Source organism: Phoenix dactylifera, chromosome 8 (genome assembly GCF_009389715.1).
Source record: "Phoenix dactylifera cultivar Barhee BC4 chromosome 8, palm_55x_up_171113_PBpolish2nd_filt_p, whole genome shotgun sequence".
Taxonomy (NCBI): domain Eukaryota; kingdom Viridiplantae; phylum Streptophyta; class Magnoliopsida; order Arecales; family Arecaceae; genus Phoenix; species Phoenix dactylifera.
The window spans coordinates 2115851-2137826 of record NC_052399.1 but is presented as its reverse complement, the minus strand read 5'-3'; the positions used below and the strand labels follow the sequence as shown (position 1 = coordinate 2137826).

General features: G+C 38.6%; 3 protein-coding genes across 3 annotated transcripts; 2 read left to right on the top strand and 1 right to left on the bottom strand.

Moving 5' to 3' along the window:
- The first annotated feature begins 2566 nt into the window (after positions 1–2566).
- LOC103712917 (MYB-like transcription factor 4) lies at positions 2567–5042 on the top strand. The gene is made up of 3 exons (XM_008799628.3): positions 2567–2781; positions 2857–2986; positions 4290–5042. The coding sequence occupies exons 1-3, from the start codon at positions 2652–2654 to the stop codon at positions 4714–4716; spliced, it is 687 nt and encodes a 228-aa protein (XP_008797850.2). The 5' UTR covers positions 2567–2651; the 3' UTR covers positions 4717–5042.
- Positions 5043–8092: 3050 nt separating this feature from the next.
- LOC103712916 (tetraketide alpha-pyrone reductase 2) lies at positions 8093–10217 on the top strand. The gene is made up of 6 exons (XM_008799627.4): positions 8093–8308; positions 8391–8563; positions 8880–9068; positions 9343–9505; positions 9641–9830; positions 9923–10217. The coding sequence occupies exons 1-6, from the start codon at positions 8203–8205 to the stop codon at positions 10062–10064; spliced, it is 963 nt and encodes a 320-aa protein (XP_008797849.2). The 5' UTR covers positions 8093–8202; the 3' UTR covers positions 10065–10217.
- A 1871-nt stretch (positions 10218–12088) lies between these two features.
- On the bottom strand, positions 12089–21948 carry LOC103712915 (signal peptidase complex subunit 3A-like). The gene is made up of 6 exons (XM_008799626.3): positions 21610–21948; positions 20205–20252; positions 15498–15560; positions 13810–13863; positions 12720–12806; positions 12089–12466 (listed from the first exon to the last, which is right to left on the bottom strand). Exons 1-6 carry the CDS (start codon positions 21733–21735, stop codon positions 12341–12343), a joined length of 504 nt encoding a protein of 167 aa, XP_008797848.2. The 5' UTR covers positions 21736–21948; the 3' UTR covers positions 12089–12340.
- Positions 21949–21976: the final 28 nt, after the last annotated feature.

Here is a 21976-nt window from a genome sequence, read left to right as displayed (position 1 = left end):
ATGACGAACCTCTGCTTGCTCAAATACGATGAGTTGGAGTAAGCTTGTGCTCATGTCTGTACCCGGGAAAAAGAATACAATGACGAGCTGTGGAAATAGAAGTTATAGCAGCATGGGACCCAACGGATAAGACCTGTGGGTTCCACCATCTAATCCAATGGAGATCTGCCAGGTCTGGAGACGGACTAGCCACTTGGAAGGACGCAGTTCAGGCCCGCCAAGGTCTCCGACCGCGGGAACAGGCATCTCTATGATTAATCTTAGTTGCGACAGAAATGGAAGAATTTTAAAAGAAATCAACATGGTTCAAAACCTCGTCAACGGGAATAGAGATATTGATATCTCAGCCGATATACGAATTTTGAGATTAACTATTGTGTAAATTTAATAAATTTGATAGTATCAATCAAAGATAACGAAACTGATAAATTAGATAAAATATTGTTCGATGATATTTAAGTATTTTAAAGGTATCTTGTTATTAAGTATTTGATACTAGAATTAACATTCAAGATGCATGTTGAAAGCTCTCAGCTGCAACCTCCATTAAGTTGAAATAAATTGTAGCCCAATGTATTATGCATATAGAAGATAGCACTGCTTCTGAGTCGTATAAATAGAAGTTATTATTATTTATTAATATGGTATACAAAATTTCAGTTTTGGCTGTTATATATAGTTTGTTTCTTTATCTTAAACTATTAAACAATATAAAAATATATTTACATATCATGTTGCTTTGTTTTTTTTGTTTTTAACATCATGTTGAAGACAAAATTGCATCATCGTACGGAGTATGAATATATCTTATAAAATTAAAAACAAAATATTATAAAATAGTGAAGAAACAGATGTCAAATGAATCTGCAGAGTGTTAGAAAAATGCTCCACCGAATAGAAAGCCATCCAATCAGAGGCTATTGTTTGATGGATATCTTTGATGAGGATTCCAAACTACTCCATATCCAATCGGCCCAGCCTATCCACAATTGCTGACCCAGTAACAGAAGCGAAGGGTCATTTCATGCCATGAATGAGAACGATGCATAACCTCTTTATCGGTCGCTTGTCTTCGTGGTCGGCTGGAATTCTAGTTTCACCATATTCTGCAATCTAGTAGCGCGGAGAACAGGAGTTTCCAAGGTGGTTTGCTATGTCCAACCAACCAGTCCATAATCCTTTATTCGTCGGACGTGAAATTGATTGACCACCTTGGTGCTAGCTTGATTGCACTTCCACATGATATCCATGTTCAGCAAGAAAGTAAAATCCTCCCGTTTGTCCATGTTCTGAGATCTTTTTTTAAACTGGTCTGGTATGAAGACTGGAAGGTAGAGGGTACATAAAAACCAAAAAAGAAAAAAAAATGTCTATGAGCAAAAAATTGTGGTTGAAGTGTTGAACTATGTTAGTACTTCATTTGTATGCCATAGAATCAAGAAACTTATTAATCAATCCAAGGATGAGCAAGAGCTCGGGGCTTGGAATATCTCCGGAGATTATACAATTCTCATTACAATAATATTAAGAGGTGAGTTTTTCGAGAATAAGAGAAAATCGATTTTTTTAAAAAAGTAATGAACTAACCAAATTTGGCAACTATCGTATTCTATCTATTTGTTCTTCTAAAAGTAGTGATATGCGAACCTATCTTATCTTTGAATGGTTAAAGCTTCATATTTTGTGGGAGGTGGACGGTTGGTTTGCAACGTGCTAGCCTCGCAATACGTACAAAATTTTGCAGCGACCGACCGCCAACCGACAGCCAACCATCATAATTAGGGATCAGCATCCAATTCTTGCATGGTTAGCAATGCTTGAGTCTGATCCAATAGATCAACTTGTCAACTTAGGTGGCTCTAAGTTTTATACTAGGTCAAGAACACCTGTATTGCTCGGACCAATCTAACTACAAACGAACATCTGTATTGCTCCGTTCTCTCCTCCTCCTTTTTCTGTCCATGATTACAAATGTCCGTTAGTGTTAGAGTGGTCCACTGTTGAGTTGGTCGACCTAGTCCGACCAACAATTTCTCCTGGGGCTTAGGGTAACCCATCTCAACCTTTGTTCCTGCTGCAGTTCTTGTGGTGCCTTATCTAAGCTATATAGGGCCTTGCGGATGCTTGAACCATGCAATAGCTTGACAATTATCTCATGACGCTATATTTATACCGATCACTTAAATTAATCATCATGGATATGAAGCACACCATGTACCAAAGATGAAGCCTTCCGAGCCTCAATCTTCCAAAAGCGAGACCCTAATTAAAGCCGATCTCAAACCCATCTACGGGCACAAATAAGACGGGTACGGATACATGGGGAAAGCTATCAGTCAGCGCGGAACGTGTGACCAACCGGCTTCCATCACTCTCCAAGGAGAAATCTTGGATCGTTTTTGTTAGCAGCCTGAAACAAAACAAAGGCTTCTAACCGCAACTAACAGACCACACTTCCCCCTCACCCCCCACTCCCAAACAACCATTCTTCTGGTCGATGGTCAACTTCGTCTCAGTCATTCCATATCTTTGTACAGCCCAAAAATCTTTATTATATATCCTTCGCCCTTGCCGTCTGCTCCATACCCTCGGCCCTTTATCTTTCTCTCCCTCCTCATCTCTCTCTCAGACACGCAAATAGAGGGAGAACAATGAGGAAGCCTTGTTGTGATAAGCAAGACACCAACAAGGGAGCATGGACGAAGCAGGAGGACGAGAAACTCATTAACTACATCCGCGCCCATGGAGAAGGTTCTTGGGGATCACTCCCCAAGGCTGCAGGTGTTGCACACCTCAAGTCCGAGTGTTATGAATGATTTCATGGGTTCCTTGGCTAATTGTTCCTACTCTTCTTAGGACTGCTTCGGTGCGGTAAGAGTTGTAGGCTGCGATGGATAAACTACCTACGGCCCAACGTTAAGAGAGGGAACTTTGAGGAGGATGAAGAGGACCTCATCATTAAGCTCCACGCTCTTCTTGGCAATCGGTATGCTCAGCTTTCAATGAAGAAGCAGTAATATTAATACTAAAGGATTTGTAGAAATTAAGAGTTTCATCATACTCAGTCGTATTTTTTTTTTTATTTACATTGTATGGCTTAGGGCTTCCATTCCTAATGATCAGAACATAACATCAGAATCATGATGTAAATGGTAAATCATATTGCTACTTATAAGACTTCTGAACATGCATGGACACAACGTATTAGTGCAGCACCTTGAATTTACCTGTCGAGCTAGGTATCCGTAAGAACATTAATTTTTAAGCAACCAACTACCTTGAGGTAGCTTGTGGAGGTTTCTTTCTAATTGGATCTTGTCCAGTGTGATAGCTATATAGCATGCTGATAAGGGCAATGTTCTCTGGTGAATAGATTAAGCTGCCTGAAGCTTTTTTTTCCAAGTTTATATTTATTTGCGACCTGGCCTGTAGTCTCATAGGGTTTCATGAGGTCCTTTATTTTTCTTCCTGCAAGGTGAATATTCGACATAGATGGTTTTGAGGTGTATAGCTGTTGGGATCTCTTCATTTGTAGTTCTAGAGATATACTAGGATGTGTAGTAGGATCACCATGAGCGCACATACATACAGTTAGGAGCCTCACTTCAAATTACTGTTCATGGAAAATGCGATTAATAGGTGCAGATTTTTGCTATAACCTACATATTAATTTTTTTTGGCTTTATTATTATCTTTGTAAGGTGCAAGACTGAAATTGTTGTTCGTTAAATCAAAATGAGTAATGAAATTGGATACATTTAGTAACATTGATTTGGGTTATCAGGCAAAGAGGATCGATAATGGAGTGTCTAACCTTTGAAGGCAAATTTTCATTGGAAGAACAGGATATTGGCACTCATTTTTGAGTGTGTTCCTATATAAAGGTAGGATCATTTGGCCCTTTGCAGATTAGCCTATGAGAAGAGGAGAGGGAGCCTAGCACCGCTGCACCAAGGATCCCTTCTTCATCTGGTTTTATGTAGACGAGGAAATTGCCGTTGCTCGAGGCAGAGGTGGAGGCATTGCACTCCGGTGGTGTCGTCGTGTCACATAATTCCTACAAAAAAAAAAAAAATCAATTATATTCTCATAGTGAGGACATCACGTAGTGCATGCATATTTTTTTTATTCACATCCTTGCATGAAATATGACATATATAGGACCTCAGTGATGCAAATGAAGCACACCATATGCTCCAGTGATGTATACAACCTTGTTCAAAAGATACCAGAAGTAAGCATATACTGATTTACTGATTTTATTTCATCTTATGATCTTTTGGCTTTAGGTGGTCGCTGATAGCTGGAAGGCTGCCTGGACGAACAGACAACGAGGTGAAGAATTATTGGAACTCTCATCTTAGGAGGAAGCTCATAAGTATGGGGATCGATCCCAACAACCATCGCGTCAGCCAGAGCGTCCCTCTCCGCCAGCCTCAAAGCTCGAGGAATGTAACGTTATTAGGCGGTCCTGCGAGCCACGAACGCAGGGAATGCCAGCAACTGAACTCGGCGACGGAGAATGATCGGGTGTCTGATACTGCGAGCTGCCTGGAGGACGATGCCTACATGTTGCCTGACTTGAACCTTGATCTCACTAAGTCCGCTCCTTCTCCGCCTACTACAGTTATGGAGTGGAGGCAAGAATCCGAAGAGTTGAAGGCACCATCGGAACTAGGGAATGCAACCAAACCGACACTCCTCCTCTTTAGCTAACCTGATATTGCTTAATATTGAAGTAGTGAATATTAAGTGAGAGATTCTTAATATTAGTTTGAAGCCTCTCTCAATATTAGTTTGAAGCCTTAAATGAAAGGTAGATTGTGGTCTTTTCCTAAGGTTAGCAATGTACTTGTATTAGCTAGGATTTAGGAAGGCCAAGTGAGGGAAACAAGGTGGATGGCAGTGCAGCCAGTTTGTTCCCATGACACAATTATATTTTTTTGGCTATCACTGAGTTCTAATAGAAGAACTCTTTGTATCCTATGATACAATTATCACTTTGAATACATGCTCGAATTATTCCAAAAAAAAAAGAAGAAGAAGAATAGATGCACGAATCAACTTGACATGGATGGCCGATGGTAGAACGTTTGTTTTGCAGTTGTGTTGGCAAACCACTTATATATCATTAGTTACTTAACTCACATCAAATAGGAAAAGAACGAAATAAAACCATGCAGATGCTTGTAAATGGAAGTATTTCAGGCATGATCTAGGGCATTTAAATAGCAAAATTTGATGGATGGTGTCATAATTGGAGTACATCTCATCCACTGTGCATGATACTTGTGTAGATTTTTTTGAGCTTTTCGAGGTAATCATTTGTGAGTACATACCTTTACCACTACCGTACCGACTATTTAAAGGACAGAAAGACGTACGTACGTACTGAGGACATGAATACAGGGTAGCAGTTGGCATGCAATATTGAGGTTTTGGTGCATGGTCTCGTCCTACAGGGTGCAAGCAAGTGGTTGGGTCTCCCTACTGACCGATCCTTCAAAACATTTGCCCGTTGGTTCGTTTCTAGGTTCCTTGCTGCTAGTTGGAGTACTGGAATGTTGATACAAAACTACCATTCTATTTGATGCCCGAACGTGACGGCCATAGCTCCATGGAAATATCCAAAATGATTACTCACAGCATCTGGGACAATGCTGCAGTACATGCAAAGCATTAAATGACCGAGCTCCAAGGATTTGCCCTGCAATGGCAACTTCCTTACAGTTACGCGTAGCTACTAAACCTTATCGGTTGTGAGCATATGTTAACTGCCATTTTATGTTTTTTTTAAAAGTAAAACTCTATCTTTATATATATATATATATATAATGAAACTAGTATTTACGCATGCCAAAACGAGCCTAACTATACTAAAGCTAGCAATCAATCTGTCTTCATCGAAGGAGGCAAGCAGCTATTATTGTAGACCTGGCGATTCCTATTCAATGGAAAGAAAAGCCCATCAGATGAATTTCACAAGTTTTTCAAGCAATTATCTTCTTTTTTTTCCGATCGGAAATGCATAAAAGATGAAACATAAAATGCTAATTGTGTTCGAAGTAGTGCAAATTGGCAGTCAAAAAAGAGGACTGGGCGTTGAGTTTCTCTACTGCCTATGACAGTCACACCACTTACTCAGCTTCAGTGCCATGAATTTTTCTTTTCCTTTTCTTTTTTTTCTGAAAAGAGTAGGATATTTAAATTTCTAATGGATAAAGCTAGCATCCTCATCTACCAGAACTCTATTATGTGTATCAAAATTTCCATTTTAGCCAAGATATGAATTTATATTTATATAGACACCCGGCAATTGGTATATAATATATTGGCCTTTACCTCGACCGCTATCGTCTAATATGACCTCAAGATATCAGCCGTATGTTAATATGTTGTTTCCAACCTTTCTTTTACGATCTGGTTTTTTTAATTATTAAATTATAATGTATCTTTATTTTAATACAGCAGCTAGCACTTAAATGTCTAATCTATCAGTCAACGTCACAGATTATGTTCTTTTCAAATTTTCTAGCTTTTCATCTTAGTTGAAATTAACTGGAATCTCCATTCATTTTGGCATCTGCCACCCATAGAGATGTCCCAGATATTAAGCTTCAAAAGCCTTGATGTGTATTTTCTATGACAAGGAAATGCTTTAGCACTAGAAACACAGACATTTAATGTTTCATAAAATTCTAAACCATGGCTGATGAAAAGATCAGGTCCAAATATACATACAAGGATACAACCTAGCTTCTAGCCGCTACTCTTGACCACTCTCTGAAAGATTTCTTCTTAGCATTCAATATGAGTATATATATCTTTCATTTCTACAAAATTTATTCTTGAAAACATATACAAAGCCACGGACGTTGCATTTAATTAAGAGAATAAACAAGTCAAGCTTAAGCAAGCTAGGCCTAGCACAAGATCAACTTGATTTATACTCAAGCCAAGCTGGAGTTGTTCACAAACATCTCATTTAAGAGATTTATTGAAAGCTTGAATTATGTTTATGGGATATACTTTAAGCTTAAAACATTTATAGTAAAGAAAGGTAATATTGTTAATATGTTAAAATTAGCTTAAAGATAATCATTACTATTGTTAATATGTTAATATGTTTATTGAAACCTTCCTTAAAAAGTCAATATTTATTTAATTGCATGGCTCTGACAGATAAAAGCATATATTATATGGATCACTACGTCAGCTCAAATATAGTATTATGTAGATGGAGGGCGATATACAGGCACCTCATATATTTCTTTTTGACTTTTGGTTCTCGCCCCTCAGTCCCCATTGGGTGCTCGTTTATTGCCTTAATTTGGTCGCTGATGAGGTCAGTCAATAAGGTTTTTCTAAAGGGGCATGACCTTTTACCTGTTTTCTCGGCTCCTCTCCGAATCTTCCCTTTTTAAAGCCATATCCTCTTGCGCAACTTTCGAGAAATTTTGGCACCTATCCCTGTCACTGTCTGGAACATGATCTGAACATATCGCTTCAGTGTTAGACAGAAGGGCGACTCTTTGGATCTCCTTTCTGGTATCTAAAGCGCTGCTTGCTAGAATCTAATGACAAGTGATAGAGGCAGGCGGATGCGAATGAAATATAAACAAGTACAATCGCCTTATAAATAATCTTAGATAATAATAAGCCATCTTAGTTGTATACAAGCTTTGCAACCTTGATTTTATAGGACTAACTATGAAACCTAAAAACCATTCAGTAAATGGGGAGACCTCACTAATCTGAGCTAAATTGAATGTAATCAATTTTTTCCACATTCACGTTACATAAAAAGAAAAAAGAAATACTAAGCTGAGCTAAATCAGCCACACTTAACTGGCTCAGTGATGCATACCAATTGACAAGAGCCTCGATATATCCTTCTTAAGTTCAGGTCCCGAACTGGGCAATTGGATTCCACAATCACGGCTATCAGCATAGATATTACGCGATAGCCATGATATAGTATCCATGCACGACGCGCGAGCCAAACTACGACACCACCACCCCTCTCGTGACTCACCTGCATCAGAACCCAACTCATGCCAAACGACAAAAGCATAATAATATACATAAAGGCTCGGACCAAGGCAACCACGGGTTCCAATCAGCAAACAGAGGGGTCTGCAGAGAAAGAGAGGCAGAGCGTGCGAGAAATTGGAGAAGAAAGCATCGAGGATCGGCGAGAGGATGCCGGAATACTGTGTGACCGGGGGGACTGGCTTCATAGCCGCTTACCTCGTCAAAGAGCTGCTGGCCAGGGGCTACACCGTTCGGGCCACCGTCAGAGATCCAGGTACTTGAGCTCTTAGATGCCTCCCACTCGGAATTTTTTCCCCTCCTCCTCATACTGAGGCTCTCAAGAGTTGTCTTATTAGGGGATGAGTCCAGGGTCGGGTTTCTGCGGAGCTTGGATGGAGCCGAGGAGAGGCTCAGGTTGGTGAAGGCTGATCTACTGGTGGAGGGAAGTTTTGACGAGGCCGTGAACGGGGTTGATGGAGTCTTCCACACGGCGTGCCCTGTTTTTGTTTCCAATGACCCAAACATCGAGGTAGATCCAAATTAATGGTCGTATCTAAGTTCTTCTTATAAATCTAAAAAGGTAGATCCCTTGTCCTCAGCTAGAAATATTGGCACCTAAGTGGTTTTTGAAAGTCTTTCTGATCCTTTTTTGAGCGCTTCCTCTGCTCTGTGGCTGAGCATTGTTAATTATAGGAGAAAAACTCATAAGCTATACTGACTATATCCAGCACTCAACGGTAGATATAACGCTGCTATATATCCCCTATATCTAATATTCCTTTATATGAGACCTTTCTTTAATTTGATTGCTTTGTTATAATTCATCATGTCAAAATTGTTCGCAGGAAAAGTTAATTAATCCAGCCGTGAAAGGCACAGCAAATGTGCTCAAATCCTGCTCTAAAGCGAGTTCCGTGCGCCGTGTTGTGCTCACCTCTTCATGCTCTTCCATCAGGTATCGAGACGATGCTACTCAGGCTTCCCCGCTCGATGAGTCGATCTGGAGTGACTTAGACTACTGCAAGAGATACAGCGTAATGCTTCATCTTCCTTTTAGTATTTTGGTCTAAATAGTCTCTACTAGTATCTGATGTGAAATGCTTCGCCCTCTACTCCACACTTCATGCACAGATTGGAGTTTGAATGGTGGAATAGAATGGAAATACCATTCAGTATCCTGTGTTATTGCTCGAGTAGGATGACTTTAATTGGGACTTTAGTTGCCCGCACTGTGCTATCGCTTAGATTAAACAGCATCAATTCATCATTCGAATTGGATTATTAGATACGTATTTATTTGAATGGCAGCTGTGGTATGCTTATGCGAAGACGCTCGCTGAGAAAGAGGCCTGGAGACTATCCAAGGATTTTCAACTCGATCTTGTGGTCGTGAACCCATCTTTTGTTGTCGGACCATTGCTTGCGCCACAGCCCACAAGCACCCTCCTTATGATACTCTCGTTGTTAAAAGGTTGAACATGTAATCCTAGCTCAAAGCATGTATATATATGTTCAGATATCACGTTCTTACTGGTTTCGTGATATCATAAACATATGATACACTTGTTTATCTTATTTATAATCCAATTTGGTCATCGACATCCAGGAGATTGCCCTGATTATCCAAACATGGCAGTAGGATTTGTTCACATTGATGATGTGGTCCTCGGCCACATTCTGGCAATGGAGGATAGCAGAGCCTCAGGAAGGCTTGTTTGTTCGAGCAGCGTCGCTCACTGGTCTGAGATAGTTGAGATGCTCAGGGCCAAATATCCATACTATCCAATCCCAAATAAGTGAGACTCCCCTTTGGTTTTCTTCATTTTGAGTCCTTTCTTGTTCTATAATTATGAGATTCTCTTCCTAATTTGATGTTGGTGTATACTAGATGTGGCGATCAGAAAGGAAATAGCAACCCACACAGCATGGACACCACCAAGATAAGAGAACTGGGGTTTCCGCGATTCAAAACTCTTCCCCAGATGTTTGATGACTGCATTAAGAGTTTCCAAGAGAAGAAATTTCTGTGAGGTTATCGAAAGCCGCCTATCATGGCCATCTTGCACCTAAGAACAGCAATGCATGTCAATTTTAAGATACTTCTCCAGTAGCATTATCATTATGAGTTTGGTTTGATTTGCAGATGAAGTTGTTCGCTTAATATTAATATCCATTATTGATGATCTCCCGGAGTTCGGACTAGAAAGGTTTGAGAACATAATTTTTTTTTTTAACCTGTGATCCCATCATTCTAGGAACCTTGATTGACTTCCTTTGTGAAGCCAAAGTTTGAGCTCTCTGCTAAATCCCATGTTAAAATAGGTAATTCCACGGTGAGCTTTGGACCAAAGACTCTAGAAATTGAGGAAAGATAGAAAGTGGGAGAGAAGACTGGTAAGTTTGGGTCGGTGTTATCTCTATAGTAATTGGTGTATAGTTTACAAAGACCAAGAAGACTGGTAGGTTTAAGTCAGTGTAATCTCTACACCAACTTCCCAAAGAAAATTTCCAAATGCTTGTTTTCAAATTACATGAAAGTTAACTAGTGACAATGACATGCTCCGGAAATTCTAATGTTGTGACACAACAATGGGATCACACTTTAATTCAGTCAACTACTGCTTGGGTGAACCTAGGAAGCCAGGTCTTGGGGATGGCCGGAGACATCGGCCATCTTTGAAAACCTTGCCTTCCAGGTGCGTTTATTAGTCCCTTGGTGGCTGATGCTGCTGCTTAACCACCAGTCTATATGATTCCGTATGAGATTGCGACCAACACCAAAACGAGGTCTGACTCGAAATTTCCACGCGACCGTTGGCCCATGTTCCTAATCTACTGGCTTCCACATATGTTGGAACTCGGAAACTAGAAGTGGAGTATAAGCTAATTTGTTTTCGTGTTTTCCTGAATAATATGGTGGATTTAATGTGATGGGGAGGGAGAATTAGAGCACCGGTAATTGGTGTTGGGGGAATTGGTTTTGTAGCAGATATTAGAACTCTGGTTAGACATACCAAGTAAAAGATTAGGGGTTGGATTATTTAAATGTTTTATTCTGGAATATTTCAACGCAATTCCTGGGACCCATCTAGGTACTTGGGTGGGTGGCTTCGGCAGTAGTCACGGGAGATGAATTTTAGTTCATTTCGTAACTCAGATAAATTTAGAGGTTGAACAATCAAAAATTTAAAAAGAAAATATGATAAATATAGAAATTGCTTAAAAAGCAAAAATAAATAATCAATAAACATTTACAGAATAGGCTATTGTAACAGACAACATCTCGCCAATAAAACATTTGCGTGATAAAGATAGCCATATACTAGTAACTCCACAACTCCCAATCTAATGTCAGTCCATAATAAATCTGTACTTTCTCAAAAAGAAAAGAAAAACTTTTATAGATTTGCCTGGGAGTTTTCAATCAATAGTAGGATTATGCAAAACTAAGATAGACCATGAAAGATATGGTTAGCCTTGTAGGCACCTCCAGATGCTACGATTACTGGCTATAAGATAAATGAGTCAAATTTAAAAAGCCAATTGGTTAATAAATAGATATATGTTATTGGCTATTTTAGCTTGACTCAAGTCATCTCGAATAACTTAGGGAAAATTAAAATAAATATGAAAGTTTTCAGATCATCTTAATATTAAGATAGTAAATTTTATAATGCAGTCCACAGGACTCAACCCATGCTAAAAAAAAGAGAGAGATCTGATTCACGACGTGCAAGTTAGATTGGGTTTATCAAGCACCATCATAATTAGAAGGCATCAAGCTTTTTTTTCCTGCTTTTTTTTTCTCTCTAAAGAGGTGATTGGCCCTGTGAGACAATCAGCGGGAGAAAGCCATCGCCTCTTTCAGCTGGAGAGCTGCTTTAACTCTAGTACCATCACAAATAAATACGTACTTGCAGTATATTAAACAAACTTGTAATAGTGTATCAGTTTATTTAGATTGCTGAGCACCACATGCAATCTACTGACACTACACACTCGATAAAGCCTCTGGGAGTTACGAGCATCAAGTGAAATGGCTATGGCATGAGCATACGCTAACTTTGATGTAGTACGAGAGCCCACTGATAATTATTAATGTCTCTACTCAAGGGATGCAACATAATTGATTTTGAGAAAGAAAACAATAGGCATCCAGAAAGAATACACTTAACAAAATTGATTTTGAGAAAGAGAACAATAGGCATCCAGAAAGAATACACTTAATCAGAAGTTCACCTAAGATCGGACTATAGTACCCATGAATTATCACAGACAATCAGTGAGGAATGGGACATGCTGTAAACTATGTATAAGCCTCAGGTAGATAGAATTTGGACAAGGCCATCTTATCTACAATCATTCTACCTGTACTGGGCATAACATGCCAGTGGAGAACAAATTCAACTTTCTTACCACGAAGGTTGCTTCCCTGGACGAAATAAATGTAAACCATTAGTTTCTTGATAGCCAATCTCATGGATTTAAGTATTATGAATTAGTCTAAGAAATCTTTTTGACATCTTTCTTTTAGATCAAGAGAGAGCTCCCTTTCTTAAAAAAAATCTCAATTGTCATGTCAAAACAGTCGGGTAACATACTGTGTATTAAGATTGTAATGTACATTCTTGATTATATTTCGCACTATGAGTACTGAAGGAGGTATCGATTCTGAAAAAACTTGCCTGATCGATCAAGGGATATTTGCTGGCAACCTGTGCTTGGAACTTTGCATGATCCTTATCACGGATTATATAATCCCATAGCGAAATCTAAACAAAGGACAAAGGAGAAATCAATATGAAATGCCCTTCAGCAAACCACCTTAGTGAAAATCATGGTGCAGACAACAGCATAAAATGATGGTAGATAGAATGCTTTAATTATGTAAGCAAAGTATTGGCCTAGACAACTGAATCCACAAATCTGCAATCTCCACATCATAATACTATTTAAAAGCAGGTATCATTCCCAACTTTGGAAATTATTAGATTTTTCCAGCTTAAACCATGTTCAACTTGCTGAACTATGAGAAGGACCCTGAGGGGTCACATTGATTAAACTACTAGCACATATGTCAGCAATGACCTCTCACAAAGAATATCGACTGGTCCATTATTTAGGTTTCACAAAGAGCAAGGATATTGAACAAAAATTAGAAACAAACACCAATTCAGATCCCTGCTTTGGTAGCTGAAATTCAAGGAAAATGGTAATATTTTGGTACTATTTACCAAACATACCTTAGAACACTGAATATTACTATTCTAGTACTGGACTCGGAAGAGAGAGGAGCCATGCAAGTTTTGGATTTTTGGCAAGGTTGATCATGACCAAATGCCTGTTATTAATCAGTAAAGAACAAACAGAAAACACTGGCTGGTTCAATAAAACATGCCAAGTTGACAATACAATTACTGCTCCATGGATTCTAGTAATCAAGCCAGGAACAATTCTAGAATTCCAATCACAACTCTAAAAGCCCTTGTGCCATGCTTTTTGCAAATGGAGGGGAGGTAGCAGTCCAATTGGGGACAGAAGCAAACTAATATGTACGTACAGAGTCCAAAAAACTCCTTATAAAAGAGAAATATTTTCAAACTATGGTCCTCATGTATAATTATCAATATCTGGTATGGCCATACGCTCCTCTAAGTACATTGACATTATAAATTTTCTGGCATATTAAAGATTGACAAGCAAACCATAAAGTGAACTCGACAACAATATTAATGTGGACAGCAATTGCTGCAAGAGCAGTAATTAACAGTCTACCTGATTCAGGGAATTTTTTGAAGTTTCATACTCAGCAGCCAGAAAGACAAAAACCTGCATATAAATCAAAATCAATAGGTGATCAAACTACTGTAGAACCAGCCTACTGCAGAACTCTATAAGAACCATATGGTTAACAACTTGGTATAGCTTAAACTAGAATGAGGTTAAATGTTCAAGAAGGCTTTGATCACAGCATGGACAACCATGAAGTAATAAGCAAGAACATCATTCTCAAAACTCAAAAGACTGAAAGAACAAAACAGAAAGAAAGTAAGAACAGTTATGTAATAGAAGAATGAAGAGGAAATGGCAAAGAAGAAAAGCAGATGTCTGGTGCTCTGATGTCTTCAGTCATGCAGCTCTTGTGTCCTATTCATGTCTTATCAGGGCAAACACTAACAGATGGCTGAAATGACCACAATACCTACAGTTTTTCCAGCCACGATAATATGTTCGCCACGTAAAATTAGTCTAAAAGATCGGTGTCATTGTATGAAGCCTAACAAAAATCAGCTAAGAAACTAAACATGGTTAAATCATGATTATATAGGATTGAATATTGTTAACATCAATAGTCTCGACATATCATCTAATCAACTGTTCAAGCTGCATAACTTAATTGGCACTCTCACTATAGAATGCACCTTTGCTCTAGAAAGCTGCATTACTCTCCCTGTCAATGGAATATGTATTGCAACACACCCTTTCTTCTCATACCATAAGCCTCTCTATCTTCAAGTCTATCGCATATGCTACTCCCATCATTCTCCTGTTTGCTTATTGGAATGTCATACAAATGGCAAATAACTAAGATTTTTGAGAGCAAAGCACAGAATGATCAGCTGGTACTGCTTCAATATAACAATCAAATACTTGATTGCTTTCTTTATACACAAACTATTGCTTGTACCCTTTATCATGAACAGCCATACTACCTCATAATTCTAATGTCTACTACAACTTCCATTTGACAAACACGAACAGCATGAAACAACTGTATTGTATGTACGCCACCAGACCCAAACATTGAGATATGGGTATGACCAGATTGACAATTGTAGTTGTATATTGTGGCTATAGTCAGTAGAAAACTGCATCATTATGTCTTTCTAATACTTACTCTTCAAGCTACAGCCCTCCAAAAAAAATGATAACCCATTAGCTAATTGTGACGTTGAAGTTATCTACATGTAGCTTTTTAAAGTGAGGCAGATCTTTAAAGGAAAAATGCATAAAAATCCAAACACTGTTCTCAAATTGAAGGAGATTCAAACCTTGGAGCCTCAAGAAGAAGATTAAGCAATGATGATGGCACATATATAGCAATTTATAGCTTTTAACAAAAGCAAATTTCAGCATAGCAAAATTGATTTCAGAGCTAACAATGGACTAAGTACTACCATCAAGTAAAGGCATAAAGATAAGAGAGCAAAGTCATCCTACTATTACAGGAATGAAGGGACACACAATGCTTATGGCCATGGAAAATAACACATGCAGTAGCCAAGCAGCCAGAACTTTTAAGTCATATCTGTTTATACACAACAATGGTGTGGACCAGCAGAAGAACATTATAAAACGTATCTATACCAATATCTATAAATATTAAATTCAGTATTAGATGATGAGTCTTGAATCTATATTATACAGAAACAGTGAAACTGTAAGAACAACTTGCAAGATACCTGCTTTGTATTCCATGTAAACAATGATCTCAAGTCCATAGAAATGTTCAAGGTCAAGCTGACCTGCCAGATAGTAACCTTATCAGTATACTGCTTCCTGTGCATCTCATATTCATATCTATAGTATCTGAATGAATAATAGCGAAGATAAGGCACAAGATAAGGCAACACAATATTAGAATTACGCGCGCGCGCACAGAGAGAGAGAGAGAGAGAGAGAGAGAGAGAGAGAGAGAGAGAGAGAGAGAGAGAGAAAGAAACTTCCAAAATGTATGTTCAAGGTCAAGCCTGATTTATTAAATAATCTCAGCATTTCCATGACAGAATACAATAAGGCCAATCATGCAAAGAAGTCATGGATTCACATATTGGGCCAATCATGGCCTTTAATTTTAGTAGATAAACTACTACATGACCGCATACAATTCAGAAGGGGCACAACTAGACACTAACCATATGCAACCAACACGCATAGACATTTAAATCATATAGAAAAATAGAATGCACACTATGAAAACATTGTACTGGTTAGAATAAGATAAAAAAGTGCATCCCATGCACGAGGCTCCCACCGTTGCAGGGGCTGGAGAGGGTCAGATATACCAACCTTACCTCCATGTATGGAGAGGCTTTTTCCTATGTTTTAGACCCGTGACACTTAGGTCATAGTAGAGCAGCCTTACCGTTATGCCAAGGCCCTCCCTCTACTTGTTAGAATAAGATAGTGACAATATCACTTTTTATTTTTTGATTATAACATTCTTTACTTTTGTTAGGTATTTGATATCTTGTTAATGTATAATGCTGTTCCTTGGCCCATTATGAAAAACATATCCATCAAGCTTCACCATCATCTAATGCCCATGGGTGCAGCGCTTCACCTAAAGATCAGGGAGAAACTTGTTATAGACCACCTTGGAAATGGTAGGTAATTCACTTGTTCTCATGATACATGTAAGCATTAGGAAATCAGCAAAACGGCAATATGTTCCCAAAGGACATGTTCCCAACGTATTAGATGTTTCCGTGATGAAATATATAGGTAGGTGGGCACTTATTGTAGAAAACATGAGATGGGATGCATCTGGATAATCCCCCCAAAGCCCAAGAGATGACATCCAAACTCGCTAGATACAGTCTAAACACAAGGAGGCATAACGCAATTAATTGTTTTCTATTTTTTCCATCACAAAGTAAAGATGTTTTCCTTTTTTTCTTTGGAAAAGAAATTCATGATTTGAAGTCCATTCCTTGATGAACAAAGAGACTACTTTGTTGACAATTAAAATTTTATATCTTCTTGATCTTGTACGTTATCTTTGCATTTAGACATCCTAATAATGTGATCTATGCATGTATTTTAATGTTGATGGCAGTTAAATTGTCAGGAACTTTCTGGCTAAAATTTTTGGAAGACGCAGACTGAAAGCTCCAAAAATATGGACTAGAAAGGTAAGCTAGACATATATCCATGTTTGAGCATGTTTCATTTTGTGACAATATGCCTAAGGATGTCCCTCCCGCTAAACTAAAACAAACAACTAGGTGGGATAGTACCAATAGATGGCTCCTGGATTGTGGCAAGTCTTTGTAAGATATTTGGTGAAAAAAGAGTAGATTTTAAGGAAGATATAGCAAGCCAAAATTTCTCCAAGGTGACAACCCGTCAATTATTTGGTGAACATTGGCTAGATTGTTGATCATTTTGTATTGATTTAAATGATCCTTCAATCTCAATCAGCATTTTTCAATTAGTTCAAAACTAAATATGAATACTATTGAACTCACATTTCCAAAGTTAGCCTCAAGAGAGTTTGCAGAAGGACAAGAACAAATATACATCATTCTGAAGAATTTAGGTTCTATTCTCGGAGTGGTTTTTAAAAGAGATGGCCAAAAAAAAGGACTTAAACGATATGCATCATGGTGAAGGATTTAGGTTTTATTCTTATAGTGGTTACTGAAATAGGTACAAGAAACAAAAGCAAGTTAAGGAGCCAGTGGTAAGAAGGCCAAAGCATAAAAAAATTGTTTACCCATGCAATGTTTTAGAAAGCAAGCTAGGCAGCCATCTAGGCACCCGCTTCAAGCAGGTTGGACTCCTCATGCTCCAACTGAGCCCAGTCCGCCCAAGAAAGCGGTTGGTGATAGGCAGGCCCTTGGGCACACGTTCACGCTAAACTGTGAGCTTTAGGCGAGCGATTGGGAGCAGGTGAAGTGGGTTTGGGTGGAAAATGGGTGATATGCCCCTATTTGTAAATTGATCCAATTACTTTCCCTCACCTCTTTCAACTTTTGCCCCTTCCCTCTGTCAATTACTTCCACCCACCCATCAATTATCTCCTTCACTAAATATTAGGGCTAGTGCTTACCTGGTCAGAGGAGCCACTCTTGGAGATGTAGGTGGCAAACGAAGATGGAGAAAGTTGTCCCTTAGCTCCTCCCCTAAGCCCTAGGGCTAATGGTGGTCTAGTTGGTGGTGGCCATTGGTTGATGACAGGCAGCAGCGATGGGGAAGCCAACTGGGGTGATTTTTTTTTTTTTGGTTCTTCTTTCTGTCTTCTTCTTCTTTCACTCTTTTTCTTTCTCTCTTGGTCACTAGCCTACCAGTAGACTAGTTATGGAGGGGTTGTTGCACTCTGTTGCTTCTAGGACTACTAGAAGCACTAGCAGACATTATCACTACTTGGCTGCTACTATGACCATTGGTTGTAATAAGTTCTATGGTCGGGCAGCCACATAGGCGCCCATCTAGGACCTAGGCACTGAGCCCCTAGCTGCCCACCTTGTGCCTCTTTTCTTTACAAAACCTTGATCCTGCATCGACTATCATCAAACAAGTCAGTCAATCTCAACTAGCATGTTCATGTTTAACCTTGCAATACAATTCAAACACCAAACAAATATTTATATATTTTAGTTATTTATAAATAAAAATCTAATTTCTAAATTTACTTATTAGATACAAACTTATCTTATGTAAGAATATGTATCCTCTAGTCAAATATAACGAACAAATATGAAACTTTGAGCTTTCAAAAATCACCAAAAGAAGCCGCCAGTGAATACCCAAGTTCACATCAAAAAATTAGATGAGCAAAGCTTAATCTTGACTTAGTTATAATACAAGTGGAGGTTAGGCATGGTGGGGCTAACTTGAGCTTGGCTTGTTCACATCTATACTTGCATCATTTAAGAGTTATTTTTGGAGGTAAACCACTATTTCCTTGGCAAATCCAATGTTTCACAAGGTGGCTACAATATATGAGCAGTCAAGAGACTGCATAGCGCATATGCATTACACAGGCTTCATATCCAAGTGCACGAGACTAGTATTTGAAATATTTAAAAATAAAAACTATATTAAATTAAAAACATTTGCATCAATATTGTGTATAAATAATAGCAATGCTAGGTAACACTAACATCTAGAATTTAGTGCTTATTAGTTAAGTTATATTTGTGGCATAATTAACATATTGACACTATTATTATAGACATACTTGATCTATTTGAAACCCACATCTAACCCAATCATCAACATGCCCTGTTTTGCATGGGCCAGTATAAGAGATGGCCAACTATGTGTTGCACAATGATAAAAGGGCCACATACATTGACCATGCAATAATTAGCAGGCTACATATGCAACCGCATAACACTTAATCGTACTACATATGCTTCCATAAGTGAACCATCTTTTTGACCCTTATGCAGCTCAATAACATATATCAGCTACATATATCGAATCCAGTGTGGTTAGGAGACTGAGTATAAATATGCAGCCTCGTGCAACATATTTTAAAACAATGGGCAAGACAAGTTTGATAGGATTCTTTTCCCCAGCCTCTCTATCAATATCATGGTTGAAAACTTGAAATCATTTATTTACTTATTCGTTTATGCATTCATTTATTATTTATTGTCTATTACTTCTTCACTTTTACTTCTTTCTTTTGCAGTGTTATTTTCAAGCAAAGAAGAATTAGGACAGCAGAGGTACAAAAGAATACGCATCATGATGTATGCCTAAAGTTTTCTTGGAGAAAATGAAGTTCAACATTATTTAAGAGAAAACAAGAGTGCATGCAGAACATCAGAGGAGTTGGCTGAAAGTATTACAGGCCAAGGATATATTAAGCAAAAGAAGTGTGAAATTTTCACTTTGCCAAGAGTAAATTTTAAATGTTAAGTTAAATAGACCAATACAAGGGAAATGAAAGGAGTGTCTATGACAGAAGAAAGATGAGAATCTTGCAGTCAAAGTAGGCAAATGGATCATCAGACTACACACAACCATGAAAAAAAAATTATTTAATGCATATTTATCGCAAATTACTTTCAGAAAATACAGGAAACCGTGTTCTGAAGTACTAAGTATCGTCAACAATATCAACTTGGACCTATGTATGTATGTACGCATGCATGCATGTATGAGCAATATGATCATCAAAAGGTTCCAGATGAGCAAGCATATTCTTGTGAGAGCATATTAGACAAATAAAGACAGAGAACAGAATATACTAGATAAATAGGTAATAGATGCTACGATCTTCTGTACCCTTCCAATGACAAAAAATGCAGATAAAATATGCAATTAGCTTGTTATTCAGTTAAAGAGAATGTAATTTCAGATGAAAGATATGTTTTCTGGTTTATTCAATGAAAGAGATAGCAATAGCACATCAAATGAAAAAACAGCCTAACCTCATCATTTCCACTCAACTGTTTTCGAAATCGATTAACCTTGATGACCTGAAAGAGAAACAAGAGATGATTATATACTCATGAATGGTAGGATTTAGGATCTTTGTAATCTAAACTGAAGAGCACTTGTCCTCCAGAGAAGTAATTGTTCAAAGAGAAAAATGACAAAACACTGCATACAAGAACCATAAAAGAATTACCAAAGGTTTGGCAGATTCAAGAATACACTTGCTAAATGCGATTAAGGATCGACGATATCAGGGATTACTGTGATTGGGCAATGATTGGTGCACTTAAATATGCGGACTGCACAAATCCATTCAGGCCATGATAGATCCACTCTTTCACTCTCATTTATCTCCTCTCAGTCATGCCCTCTCTTCTCCACTCACGGGATATGACAATCCATTCAAACAAGGTGACGACGTGCAGTATACCAAAAATCTTGAGACTGCAGAATCAGTGGCGTCCCCCATCCTCCATGCTATTTATTTCCTCTGCAACCACCCCTCAATTAAACCAAAGGACCATGGCTTGCACCCATGAGCAAGAAACAACATATGGTGTTGTTAGGCATCCAAAATTACACCCATAATCTAAACAACTTCCAAGGAACCAAATTAATCATCCTTGCAATAATTCATGTAAGCTAAAATAGGCCGGTGAAATAGGTAATTTTCTATGGGAATGGATGCAACACACCCATTTATGAGGATCTATGATAGCACCATGAGTTCAGTGGGACTTCTTCAATAGTTCCCTCCTATCTGTATTGAATTGATGCCCTTAATCCTGAAGTCTAAGAGTATTCTGTTAAGATTTATGGGGTAACTCTCCTTTCTGCTTCAAAGTAGAGCAAACCTACATCGCACTAGTGCGACAAAAAAAAAATACAAGTCTTTAAAACTATTAGTGGCTATTTTTGAATGATTTTAGTTTCCACTTCACGCTTTGTGTTCTTGTTAACTTAAGAAAGTTCAAAGATACCCAAAAAAAGGGGCGGAAATGACAGGGAAAAGAGCATGATATATTAGAGTTCCAATCCCATGACTTCTTGGATTTTGAAAATTTTTGCTATCTAATAAAAAACGCCTAGTTGCAGAGAGAAAAAGCATGTGTTTCATTTTTAAAAAAAATATATAAAATAACAAGATATTATGATATTCCAACACGTATGAAGGGAATCTACATGAACAACCAAACCAGAAATTTCACAACCCATCATAGACTAAAAAATCCTTGCCATAGAAAAACACGAGAGGCAGCAAATATATAGCACTCCTCTTTCCACTCGTACAAAAAAAACGTAAGAAAGTATTTCACCTTGGAGTTGGAATCAAACTCTAGGGTTGTAGCTAAGAAAAGAAAAACTGAAACGGGCATAGAGAAAGGATTAGATGGTGACCTCGGCATGGGCGCGGACGGAGGGGGAGTTGAACGCGTCGAGGAAGGAGGCGGCGCAGCACAGCACCGCGAGGAGGACGGCGGCAAAGGTGACCAGGGTGTTTAACCGGTACACGTACGAATGCATCGGTCTCCCTCGCCCCTTCCCCTTTGCGGCAAATCGGAAGAAGTCGGAAAACAAGCTTTCGACCCGACTGTGGTACTTGATATCCAACCCGCACGGGATTCGTCGGATCCTCTCTTCGAGCCACGATTTGCGCGCCCCGGGGAGGAACGGAAGGAAGAACGGGACGGGGTAACGGAAACGGGAGAGACCCACTGGTTCAATTTCTTGGCCGCTCCATCAAGTTGGGGTAAGAAGAACCATC